The sequence below is a fragment of the Bos indicus genome, chromosome 13 (assembly GCF_029378745.1).
Source record: "Bos indicus isolate NIAB-ARS_2022 breed Sahiwal x Tharparkar chromosome 13, NIAB-ARS_B.indTharparkar_mat_pri_1.0, whole genome shotgun sequence".
Taxonomy (NCBI): Eukaryota; Metazoa; Chordata; class Mammalia; order Artiodactyla; family Bovidae; genus Bos; species Bos indicus.
The window spans coordinates 65,327,144-65,340,455 of record NC_091772.1 but is presented as its reverse complement, the minus strand read 5'-3'; the positions used below and the strand labels follow the sequence as shown (position 1 = coordinate 65,340,455).

Here is a 13,312-nt window from a genome sequence, read left to right as displayed (position 1 = left end):
CCACATCCGGTTGTCAATAGATACAAAAAGCAGTTTGGGGTGGGATGCAGCAGACACAGATGAGGTAGAGGCATGACGAGACAGTGGTGGACGAAGGGGAGTCTAAGGAAGGGTTTGGGACAGGGGTTGAGGGAAATGGGGGTGGAGATGAGCTCAGTAAAATCATGGAATCATGGATCACAAGAATCGGGGTGGCGACACAGCGGGGATGATCAGCAAGTGGGAAGCAAGCATGGGGTAGAGAGGCAGAGCATGAAGCTGGGGGAGGGAGGGATAGGGAGAGAGGGGAGCATGGCTGGTTGTTGAGGGGAGGGAGTCTATCCATGAGCTTAAGACAGGGAGGGAGTGATGGCGGGTGGCCTTGGGTGATGGAGAGAGATGGCTGGGAGTGGAGAAGAAGCTGAGATATGAGCCGGGATATGAGCCTGGGATGGACGGTGGTGACAAACGATGAATGGCTGGGTGGGTGGGGACAGGCACCCCTCGCAGTACCTCCTGTTTGTGTCTCGGCGTGGTTTCCTGCTCCGGCTAGCGGGACATGGGAGGAGGAAAGGAACCAGCAGGATCAGTAGAGCAAATGGATTAGAGACAACCGTTACCGCCCTGGTCTAGCAGGTAGCCCGGAGCACTGTGGGATGCTGGCTGGGCCGCCAGCAGGGCAGTGAGGTCGTCAGAAGGTGCGGGAAGCAGGGAGCCCAAGAAGGCCAAGAAGGGGTGGGAGGACCACAGGCAAAGCGGGCAGTTGCACTCAGCCGATGGGACGTAGGGGTTCTGGAAAGTCACGCTTCTTGCAGGCAGTGTGTTCAGGGGCCTGTGTTCCCGAGGTGCGTGATAGAAACACACTACACCCGTGTGTGCATGTGCCTGTGTGCGCACGCAGGCTGTCTGCACGTCTGGGTGCATAACCCTATGGGTGAGAGGGGTATACAACTATGAGTGAACGCGTGTGAGTCTGAGGCCATGTTGGTGGGAGACGGGGGTGGCAGCAGGAGGTGTCACACTTGAACCTCACCCCATGGTCTGCAGGGACACCCCATCATGGGTGGAAGAAGGCTGTGCAGACCCAGATCAGAGGCAAAGGGGCAAATCAGGAGTGAGCAAGAGGAGGCCAGAGTCCACCAGGGGGCAGAGTGCCCCTCCGGGACAGCAGGGCCAAAGGAGGGGAAGGGTACAGGGTGGGCAGCATGCCCCACCCCACCTGGCAATTCCAGGTACGGAGCATGGCCCAAGGGCAAGGCCCTGTCCATGGTGCACCGCACAGCAGGCTGCTTGGCCACAGCGGGGGGTGCCTGAAGGTCAAGGCTGAGCCTAGACCCAGGATCAGCCTCTTGACCCCCCAGGTCAGAGGAAACAAGAAAGCCAGCCTCGTACCTTTAGCTCCTTGATCTTGGTGGGGGTCTTGATCTCTCCCTCCTCAGCCTCGGACCGCCGCCCTCCAGACTCGCCATCCTCCTCCCGCTTGTCGCCGTCTGGTCCTGCATCGTGGTTCTCACTGACGGAGGCTGGGCGAGAGAACTCTGCTGAAGTGGGCAGAGATGGCCGGGCAGCTGTGTGAGTCATCTCCTGAGTCATCTCCCAGGCGCAGGGACTAGGAGCCAGCCCACCACCTGCCCAGCCACGCCTGGAGTAGAGCAGACACTCAAACAGCCCCAGCACCCTGGGGATAAGGAGCCAGTGCCCCAAGGAGTGAGTGGGCTTTCCCAGGTCACGTGGATGGTGACTGAGTTGCCTCCAGCCCCAGCTCCTTTCCTGACTCTATAGCACGAGAGCCTGGCTTCAAATCTCAGCTCCATCTCTTCTTGGCTGTGTGACCTTGGGTAAATTACACAACCTCTCTGGGCCTCAGTTGCTTCATCCACAAACAGTAGCTAATTCTGACAACTGAGAGGAGGAACAAATAAACTGATGTGTCTAAGAGAAGAAGTGGCTAGCACTGAGTGAGCTAATTCGATCAGTGTTGGCTCACGAATGTTATGTTTTGGGGGACTTCCCTGGTTTAGGCTCTGTGCTTCCAATGCAGGGGAGCTCAGATCTGCTTAACTCCCAAAGCCCCATGGGGCTCCTGAATCTCTCCTAAAAACTTGTGTGTATATCCGGACAGTCCTGGGCCCTAAGGGGTGTTGATTTAGTAGGATCAGATCAAGGTCTAGACTCCTCAAGTTCACAAGCTCACAGCTGGTTCTGGGGCTACATTTTGAGAAACCCTGGTCTGCTTCATACAAGGGCAACTGAGCTGCCTCCAGCCCCAGGTCCTTTGCCGATTCCACAGCTTTAGAACCTGGGTTCAAATCACAAATGCATCTCTTGTTGGCTGTGTGACCTTGGATAAATTACACAACCTCTCTGGGCCTCAGTACGGGCAATTCTCATTGATAGTAAGGGCCCTTATCAACTCAACAGAAATGGGGGCAGTGGAAAGTGCCCTGTGTTTAGATGTCCAGAGCCCAGTGGAACCAAAAAAATGATTGGGAATAACTCTGCCTCTGGTAGGACATCACCAGCTCCTCAATGCAGTTACAATAAACCATTCCAGTATGGTGACAAGCTGTGAACAGCTCAGCTTCTTAGGAAGGGGGCCCAGAAAACCATACGGTGAACCAGGGACCCCAAAAGGCCACAGCTCAGGGAAGTTGTGGGAAGCCCAGAGAGCTGGCAGTGTCACATTCCAGCAGGAGGGGAACCCAGAGGCTGAACTAACCCACTGATGCAGGAGTGTTCCTGGGCCTCCAGGCCTGGTGCAAATCAAGTGTGATGTACCCTCCACACACCCCTCTCCCCCAACCTCCAGTGCGGGGCATACCTCCATCAAGGCTGCGGGACATGGTGTACCGTTTGCTAGAGGAACGTTCAAAAAAGGGCGCGGGCCGGTCAATGAGGGCGCTGGCCTGGCGCGTCTGTGCCTGGGTCCTCCCGCTATACCGGAACTTGGAGCCCATCACCAGGAAGCCTTTGGGTGGGGGCTCAGGGGACACGAGCCTGCAGGGGAGGGATGGAGGGGTGGAGGTAAGGAGGGAGGACCAGACCTGCAATGCCAAACCCAAGGCTGGACCACAGCTGGCCTTCCATCCCGCTGTCCCACCAGCTACGACAACTCTTACTGTTCAATTGCTCAGTCATGTCTGACTCTGTGACCCCATGGAAAGCAGCACACCAGGCTTCCCTATCCTTCCCCATCTCCAGAGTTTGTTCAAAGTCATGTCCACTGAGTTGATGATACCATCCAACCGTCTCATCCTCTGTCGCCCCCTTCTCCTCCTACAACTCTAAGTGGTCCAGAAGGGGAGAGGCTTGGGGAAAGAGGAGGAGGAGGAGGAGGAGTGTTTTCCTAGAGTCCCTACTGGCTCCTTCTATGGACAGGACACAGACACTACCCACATCCACTCACACGGCCTCTAACTCAGCCCCAGTACCCACCCCGCCCAGGCGCAGGCTCACCGGAAGAACGTGTGGTGCTCGATGCAGACCTTCCACAGTCTCTTGGCTGACCGGTGATTCGGGAGCTTAAAGCCAATTGTGCTCTCAAACTGCTCGTACTGCAAAACCAGGGAGGGCGGGTCAGAAGGAGGGCCTGGGCCCACTCCCGCCGCCAGTCCAGGCTTTCTGCACCTCTTCTCAGGCCTGTGTGACTCTGGCCTGCTTATTTATTTATACAAATATATATATAAACTATACATATATATATCTCATTTATTCATTCATTTAATCAATCAGGTGGGTTAAGCCCTTACTCTGTGACAGGTCCAGGGCTAAGCAGCAGAGACACCATGGTGACCAAACAGAAGATTCTCAGGGGTTGGGGGAGGGTACGGGGATCGATAATAAGTGAGTACACAAGCTCATCTCAGACACTGACAAGGGCACAAAGGAAATGGACAGAGATGTGTGATGTGACAGAATGTCTGAGCAGGCCCGGGGGTCGGGTGCTACTTTAGAAGGGGTGATCAGGGACCTCCCTGATGGTCCAGTGGCTAAGACTCTGTGTTCCACATGCAGGGGGCCCGGGTTTGATCCCTAGTCAGGGAACTAGATCCCACATGTGGTAATTAAAAGACTCCACATGTTGCTATGCAGAACGAAGATCCCACGTGCCACAGCTAAGACCCGGTGCAGCCAAATCAATACATAAATAGAAAGAAAGAAAGGGTTATCAGGGAACACTTTCTACACAGGGGATCTTGAAGCAGAGAGCTGGAGGATGGGAAAGGAGCCAAAGCTCTGTGAGAAGGAGGGGCGGAGGACTTCAGGAAGCGGGAACATCGATGCAAAAGGCTCAGACAGGTGAGAGTTTGCTTACTTAAAATAGAAGCCCCAAGCGGCTGGAGTGCCATTGGCGTGGGGCGGCAGGGCAGAGACATGTGCGAGAGGCAGGTGGGCAGAAGAGTTAGGACTTGAGTCCAAGCACCAAAGAGAGCCCTTGAAAGGTTCAAGTGAGGAGTGGGAGTGGGGTGGGTTTGGCCTGATCTGCTGGAAGGGACTCTTAAGCAGCTGTGAGGGAAAAGGCCTACCATGACCATGGAGGCTGGGGGACCAGTGGGAAGGACAGGGGAAGCGTGGAGGGGAAAGATGGTGGCCAGGGCAGTGGACAGGGGGCCAGAGGCAGAAGGGCTCGCCCTAATTCTAGAGTTAGAACAAAGTGGAGTTTGTGATGCATGGGATGTGGAGGGTGGAAGTATTCAAGTTTGCATGTGTGTGTGTACCTTCATATGTGTACACACTCGAGTACCCGTGTAAGCAAAACACGGGAACATGGACATGGTGCTGCTGTTATCTTAGTTGCTCAGTTATGTCTGACTCTCTGAGACCCTCTATGGACTGTAGCCCCACCAGGCTCCTCTGTCCATGGAATTTCCCAGGTAAGAATACTGGAGTGGGTTGCCATTTTCTTCTCCAGGGGATCTTCCCGACCCAGGGATTGAACCCGAATCTCCTGCATTGGCAGGTGAGGTTTTAACCACTGAGCCACTAGGGAAGCCCAGATATGGGCATACATTCATTGATCTGTGTAAGATCAATATACTTAGGTGGTTATCTTTTTATTAAGTATATGTGGTTATCTTTTTATTAGTAACTTTTGCCGCACATGGCACATGGGATCTTATTTCCTTGACTAGGGATTGAACCCACGGCCCTTGCATTGAAGTGCATTGTTTTAACCACTGGACCACCAGGGAAGTCTCTATGTGGCTGTCTTTATAGGTACACTGCTGTGTGTGTGTGTGTGTGTGTGTGTGTGTGTATGCGCGTGCACATGCAGGCACACACCGAAAGTGCAATGTCTATGTAGAGAGCCCTAGCAAAAGAGGGCCCTCTCCTCACCTAGCACCTCCATCTATGCATCCCAGGTCGGAAAAGTCCCAGGTCTAGCTGCCAGGGTCCCATAGTTGATCCCAGGGAAGAAGGGGTTCCCTAGGCAGGCTCACCTCCCCAGGCCGGATCTTGATGTAGAAGTTACTCCTCTTGTAGGAGATCTTGAGAATTTTGGGCCAGGCAAAGCGGTTGATCCTCAGCCGGTCCCGGTAGATGAGCAGGCCGTTGGCACAGACTCCTAACATGATGTCAATGCCCTCTGAGTCCTGTGTGAGAAGGGGCCGTGCAACGTCAGGTCTGGGGTCCAAGCCTGAGGACAGCCTGCCACCCACCCCACAACCCCTCTCTGGGCTCTGCCTGTAACGAGCCCTCAGGAGCAGGGTTTGAGCATCCATGGGGAGTCACCCTGATGTATCCCTCACAGAGCCATCAGTTCATTCACTCTGTCATTGATTCACCCACTCACTTGTTCGATCATTTTCCACCAGTCACTCAATCATTCATTCACCCAGCAAACATTTAGTGGTACCTAGGCATACTAAGTCATATGCTATGTGCTCAGGATACAGAAATGAGTTCAGACCCATGTCTTTCCCTCATGAAGCTCTCAATCTGGTGGCAGCACAGACAGGTTCATAAATAATAAGAAAAATCATAAGGGTCATGGGGAAGTAAAGGGTTATGGAGCGTCAAGGAATGAGAAATGAGAAGACTGGCACACCAAGCCCTCCGGAAGGCCCTGGTAGTCCCTCGGGGGGCACTCCCAGACCGGGAGAATCCCAGCCCCCAGCAGTACCTTGGCATGGTGCAGGTCTACTCCATACATAGAGAGCTTCTTGGCATTCTCTAGGAAGTGGATTTCTGCTTCTCCTGGGGTCATGCCCCTAAGGGAAAGAAAGTGATCAGTGATGGCCATAGGAAAGGCCTGGGCCTGAGTCCTGCCAACTGAAGGTGGCTATGATCAGAACCTGGGATTCCAGGAAGCAAAGCTTCCGGAGCACAGTGCAGCTGGGCCTTCCCGGTCCCTCCCCTCTGCTCTCAGTGCCGAATGGTGTGCCCCTAGCCCCCTGCTTCAGCCCACTGAACTCTCATCTCCTGCCAAAGCTCAGGGCCAGTCCTATTTCCTCCAGGAAGCGTTCAAGGGCTCAGCCAGGAGTCTAGAGTTTTGCCTCATTCTGCCATTGGGTTAAGCGTGAACCATAAATTCTGTTTCTTCACGACAATGAAACCCGTGTGACTAACACTGCTTATTATAATCACCCAGGGGCTCCTGAATTATTACCCACATCAGCTATTTTTCCCAGAATTTTGTATCAGAAACCATTTAATCTCCCCTGAAGAACAGGTGCACATTCTCCTTTCTGAAAAGAAGAGTTATGTAATTCACCACGCTCCTTCTTTGCTTTAGCTGCCAGGAAACTGCACGCTCTGCAGTTAGCACGGCTAATATCTGTTGAGTACTATGTGCTGGTTACTGTTAGCATGTTAACTTAACATGTATTAACTCATGTGGATCCTCATAGCAAGCCCACAAGGAAGATATCACTATTCTCATTTGATAGATGAGGAAACTGTGGCATAGACAGCTTGAATAACTTGCCTAAGGGCCTACAGTTATTAAGTATCAAAGTCAGAATCTGAATCCAGACAATGTGGCTTCATGGTTGTATTCCCAACCACTTTGCTTCCATCTGTCTTATATCCTCAGTTTCCTGTGTTCTGTCTACCCTGGGGAGCTGCTGCATGGATGCCTAGACACTAGAGGTCAGTCTGCTTTAAGTCAAAAGAGCTGTTAAAGCTGAAGTGCTGGGAACTTCCCGCTGGTCCAGTGGCTAAGGCTCCATGCTCCCAAGGCAGGGGGCCCGAGTTCAATCCCTGGTCGGAAACTAGATCTCACATGTCTCAACTAAGGGGCTTCCTGGGTGGTGCTAGTGGTAGAGAACCTGCTTGCCAACACAGGAGACATAAAAGACGCTGGTTGGATCCCTGGGTGGGAAAGATCCCCTGGAGGAGGGCATGGCAACCCACTCCGTATCCTTGTCCGGAAAATCTCATGGACAGGGGAGCCTGGCGGGCTGTCCATGGGGTTGCAAAGAGTCAGACATGACTGAGTGACTAACACTTTCGTATCTTTATTACACTGGGTTCCCCTAATAAGCCTGGACTTGGAGTTCAAAGTGCTTCCAGCTTAAAAGGACCATTTAATTCCATGGAACCCTCAGGGAGAGGATATCACCCTCATGGCAGGGATTTGGAAATGGGGGGTACATTTCCATTATTACAAAGACTGAGGGGGCCTTATGGGCATTTAGGGCCTGGGGTCCAGGGGCCCCAAACATCTCACACAGTGAATTCTCCTACTCTAATACCAGCAGTTGAGAAACACTGATAATCTATGTCCTTACAAATACAGGTGGGAAAAAAAAATTTTTTTAATACAGGTGGGAAATGGGGCAGATAGGTTAATTAGCCAGCCCACCATCACCCAACTAGTTAACTACCTTCTAACTCCTGGAGCAAGGTGTCTTCCACTGCACAATCAATGACTCAACCCCTCAAATCACAGAGCAACAATTACACGCAGTGAGTCTCTAATACATGCCATTTAGCACCCCTAGGACCCTATAACATAGATTTTATTAGTGCCCACTGAATAGATGAGGAAACTGAAGCATGGGGAAGTGAAACAACCAGCCCAAGATGCCCTAGTTAGAAAGTGGCAGAGCCAAAAGGTGAACCTGATTGTCTGGCTTTAGAATGTAAACTTGACTTTTATGCTAAGATGGAGACATTAGGACACTTACCCAGGGACACATAATAGTTATTACTGTGTCATCTCCAATTGGCCGATCAAGAGACCGATTCTCAGAGGCCAAGGCCAGGGAATTATCGCACCCATGCAGAAGTCATTTAAGGTCACATAGTGAGTTGCCATCATTCCCCTCTGATGAGATAATCTGCTCTCAGACACACTTCACATTAGCGGCAGAACCAGGTGGGATTCTTACAGCACAGCCTCTAGGGTCTAGCCAGGAAGGTTCTGGCCAATGGGCCGAGGAGCCAGGGGAGGCCTGGGTGGAGGTCCTCTCACCTGTATGTCTTGTGCAGCTCCATGATCCTTTCTTCCAGCTCCCGAGTCTGGTTCGGGGCGAAGCGGAGCTCACTGACATAGTTGCCCACGTGCTCCTCGGCATCGTAGTCGCCCAGCTCAGCCTGCACGGCGTAGGAGCCCAGCAGGGCGTGCGTGACGAAGGAGCAGGGCAGGCGGCCTGTGATGATGTCTGCCCGCAGCTGCAGGCACAGGTAGTATCTGGAGATAGGGGAGAGCGGGCATGGGCACGGGGGGGCCCACTCCCTCCCAAGACGCCCCCAACCACAGCTTCCTATGGATCCATCAGCTCCAAACTAATCGATGCTCAGCACAGAGAGGAATATTCCCAGACATGCCATGTGTTATACTGGCAGGTCATGTGTTAATACTCTGGGTGTATCTTAGAAGATGGTTATGTAACATTTCATGAAATGTTAAGCATTTTTGTTCATTTCTAAGTTTGATGGATTTTTCCTACTATGGGAACATTTTCAATTTCGAACTCATTTTCAAGCTAAATTAGGACTGCTTTAGCCATTTTTTAAAAATGTGATGTATTTTGAATTATATAATTAATATACACTTATGGTGGGAAAAAATGTAAACTTTAGAGGTAATTCTAAATTTCCTCTTTATATTCATCCTCAGTCCTAATCCCCTCCCCCAGAGGTTACTCCTGTTATCCCTGTGGTGTTTAGACCTTTTTCCTTCATGGACGTCTAGAAATGTATGTAATTTTCACATGATCATCTTCTTAAATTCAGAAAAAGCATTTGATAAAGTTCAACATCCATTCATAGTAAAAAAAATCCTAAGAAAGTGGGTATAGAGGGAACATATCTCAACATAATAAAGGTTATTTATGACAAACCCACAGCCAATATGATATTCAATGCTGAAAAGCTGAAAGCCTTCCCACTAAAATCTGGAACAAGCACAGATGCCCACCTCACCAATTCTATTCAACATAATATTGAATAGAAGTTCTAACCACAGCAATCAGATAAGAAAAAGAAATAAAATGTATCCAAATTGGTAGGGAAAAGATAAAACTGCCATTATATGCAGACAACATGATACCATATATAGAAAATCCTAAAGACTCCTCATAAAAACTACTAAAACTGATAAATGAATTCAGCAAGGTAGCAAAATACAAGATTAACATACAGAAATTGGTTGCATTTCTTTACACTTTAACAATGAAATATCAGAAAAGGAATGTAAAAAACCAAATCCCCTTTAGAATCTGCATCCAAAAAAAAAAAAAAAACCAACAAGAATAAACGTGGTCAGGGAGGTAAAAGACTTATATGTTGAAACTATAAAACATTAATAAAAGAAATCAGAGATGATTCAAAGAAATGGAAAGACATCTCATACTCACAATTAGAAGAATGAATGTTGTTAAAATGGCCATACTAGCCAAACCAATCTAAATATTTAATTCAATTCCTATCAAATTACCTGTGACATTTTTCACAGAACTAGAATAAATAATCCTATAATCTGCAAGATCCAGAATTGCCAAATCCTGAGGAAAAAGAACAAAGCAGGAGGTATAACCCTCCCCAGACTTCAGACAATACACAAAGCTACAGTAATCAAAACAGCATGATATTGGCACAGAAAAAGACATATGGATCAACAGAACAGACTAGAGAGCCCAGAAATAAACCCACATACCTATATGGCCAATTAATCTTTGACAAAGGAGGCAAGAAAATACAATGGGAAAAAGACAGTCTCTTCAGCAAGTGGTGTTGGGAAAGCTGGAGAGCCACATGCAAATCAATGAAATTGGAACATGCCCTCACAACATACACAAAAATAAACTCAAAATGGCTTAAAGACTTAAATATAAGAAATGACACTGTAAAATTCCTAGAAAAGAACATAGGCAAGACATTCTCAGACATAAATCATACCAATGTTTTCCTAGGTCAATCTCCCATGGCAATAGAAAAACAAAACTAAACAAATGGGACCTAATCAAGTTTATAAGCTTTTGCACAGCAAAGGAAACCATCAACAAAACAAAAAGACAATCTATGGACGAGAAAATATTTGCAAATGATGCCACCAACAGGGGCTTAATCTCCAAAATATACGAACAGCTCATATAACCTAGTTAAAAAAAAAAAACCAATCAAAACATGTGCAGAAGACCTAAATAGACATTTCTCCAAAGAAGACATATAGATGGCCAATAGGCACATGAAAAGATGCTCATCGTCACTAAATATTAGGGAAATGCAAATCAAAACTACAATGAGGTACCACCTCATACTAGTCAGAAGGACCATCATTAAAAAGTCTACAAATAACAAATACTAGACAGGGTGTGAAGAAAAGGGAACCCTCCTAGACTGCTGTTGGGAAAGTGAATTGGTGCAGCCACTATGGAAAACAGTATGGTGCTTCCTCTAAAAATTAAAAATAGAGTTGCCATATGATCTAGCAATCCCACTTCAGGGCATATATTCAGAAAAAATATAATTCCAAAAGACGCATGCACGCCTATGTTCATAGCAGCACTACTCACAGTAGCCAAGACATGGAAACAACCTAAATACCCACCAACAGATGAGTGGATGAAGAAGATGTGGTGTATTGGGCTGGCCAAAACGTTCATTTGGGTTTTTCCACAGGACATTACAGAAAAGCCCAAATGAACTTTTTGGCCAACCAAATACCGTGGAATACTACTCAGCCATAAAAAAAGAATGAAATAATGCTATTTGCAGCAACATGGATGGATCTAGAGAGTATCGTACTAAGTAAAGTAAGTCAGAAAGAGAAAGACATACCACATGATAACACTTCTATGTGGAATCTAAACTATGGCGCAAATGAACTTATCTGCAAAACAGAAAGAGACTCAGACACAGAGAACAGACTTGGTTGCCAAAGGGGAAGGGTGGTACCGGAGGAACGGAGTGGGAGCTGCAGATTCGCGGGTGCCAACTATGATTAATACACACCGAATAGAAAGACAACAAGGTCCTACTGGATAGCATGGGGAACTATTGCCTGTAATAAACCGTAGTGGAAAAGAACACGTAAAAGAAAATACATGTGTGTGTGTGTGTATATAACTGAATTACTTTGCTGTACAGCAAAAATTAACACAACATTGTAAAGAAACTATACTTCAATAAAATAAAGTTTAAAAAAATGCACATGGTAAAAAAAAATGCACGTGGTTTCGATTAATGGGGAGGTTTTAGCAGGTAAATCTAGCAAATGCAACATCTGACTGTGTAGCTCACTTGCTTCTCACACTCAGCTGGGTGCCTTAGAGCCCTTCCCATGTCAGCACGTGTGACTTGATTTTATTCATTTTCACTTCTGTACCATAATCCACCGTCCGGAAAAACCTGTTTGCCGATGTAGTCTCAGAACTTTTTAATTTGGCTACAGCTCTAAGTAAATTGTCAAAAACCAAATTGGCCCAGAAGAAACATTTCCAACCACTTTTATAACTTTCAAGACTTTTTATAACTTTCATGCACACTTGGATGATTTTACCATTTTTAGAACGATTTCAAACACATTTTTTTTATTGCTTTTTAAGTTACTGTGTATTTTTTTTAATGTTCCAGTTCATTCTCAGCCTGCAGTACCTCCCTGACCACTTTGCCATGTCTCACCATTTTTTTTTTTTTTTCAATTACTCGTATCTTTTAAGTGGCTTTTATTTTTAAGTAGTTTGTACTGCTCCGTGACATTATCTTGCAGTCAGAGCTCTGGTAAAAAGTACATGCAGCCTCAGTGTATGCTCAGAGGCAAGGCTGCGGTTCAGAATCAGCAGCAGCTCAAACATCACAGGCACCGAGGGTGGGCTTATGAACATTTCATTCAAAAGTCTCCAAATTCAGAAATCATTGCCAAGTACACAGACTTGTCTTTCATCCCAGTCACTTTGTCATTTTGACCAGTTTATTTGGGGTTTAAATATTTTTTGCTAAACAGCTGCCACAGGGACTTCGTTGGTGGTCCGCTGGTTTCCACTGCAGGGGGTACAGGTTTGATCCCCGGTTGGGGAACTAAGATTCTGCACGCCACACAGTGCGCCGGCCAAGAAATAAACACCTAAATAGTTGCTACTACCAACCCCATTCCCTGAGGCCATCCATACTGGGCAGGGCTAACTTCTTTCCTGGTGTCCCAATGTCCAGGAACAAAGAGGGGAGGCACCAGCGGGCAAGACCAGGAAGGGTGGGGGTTGTCTTGGTCTAAAGCTCTCAGCCCTTTCAGGAATGAAGTTTAGACCCTGCTGCTGCCACCCTGGCCCCAAGCTGACCTCAGGTATTAGAGCAGGGCTAATGAGGCCAAGGCCTCAGATTTGATCTATTTCAGGAACATCTGTTTTATCTCCCAAGACCAGAGTCAGTATCTTGACCTTGGCTGATTGCTTGGCAAGTGGCAGAGATTAGAGAGGGACCCAGTGGGAGACAGGGACTGGCTTAGTAGCTCCAAACCTCATCGTATTTGTGGTAGGCGTGACACAGCCCCAGGATATCAAGAAGTAAGGCTATCTCTTTGGAAGAGGCTTAGATAAAGAGTTGGAGGAGGAAATGGCAACTCACTCCAGTATTCTTGCCTGGAGAATTCCATGGAGAGGAGCTTGGCAGGCTACAGTCCATGGGGTCGCAAAGAGTGGGACATGACTGAAGCAACTAACACACTTAGATAAAGAGAAAGTGCTCTCCCTGTTTTGGGTTCCAGAGGCAGGCTGAGCCCCATAAGGGATGCTTCACACCCTCTTCTAATCCTCAAGCCTTCTTATCTACTGGCCCTGAGGCACAAGGCCTGCATCCACAATCCAAATTCACTCCAGCAGCCTGGGCTTGCCTCCCTGGGGATGTCACACGCCCCATTTGACTCCCATACTTCAGAGTCAAACACAGA

The 13,312-nt window shown here is 48.2% G+C and overlaps 1 protein-coding gene across 23 annotated transcripts in view; it reads right to left on the bottom strand.

Annotated features, from left to right (window-relative positions):
• EPB41L1 (erythrocyte membrane protein band 4.1 like 1) overlaps window positions 1–13,312 on the bottom strand; it is a 176,317-nt gene that overhangs the window by 35,182 nt on the left and 127,823 nt on the right. For 13 of the 23 annotated variants that reach the window (XM_070801594.1, XM_070801597.1, XM_070801595.1 and 10 more), the window contains 7 exons: window positions 8,399–8,617; window positions 6,104–6,191; window positions 5,421–5,573; window positions 3,436–3,533; window positions 2,801–2,976; window positions 1,372–1,520; window positions 493–528 (listed from right to left, as the gene is read on the bottom strand). In XM_070801594.1, coding sequence (XP_070657695.1) covers window positions 493–528; window positions 1,372–1,520; window positions 2,801–2,976; window positions 3,436–3,533; window positions 5,421–5,573; window positions 6,104–6,191; window positions 8,399–8,617 — 919 coding nt within the window. The remainder of the gene's footprint in view (window positions 1–492; window positions 529–1,371; window positions 1,521–2,800; window positions 2,977–3,435; window positions 3,534–5,420; window positions 5,574–6,103; window positions 6,192–8,398; window positions 8,618–13,312) is intronic. The other 10 variants (XM_070801590.1, XM_070801605.1, XM_070801610.1 and 7 more) reach the window with 4 other exon arrangements.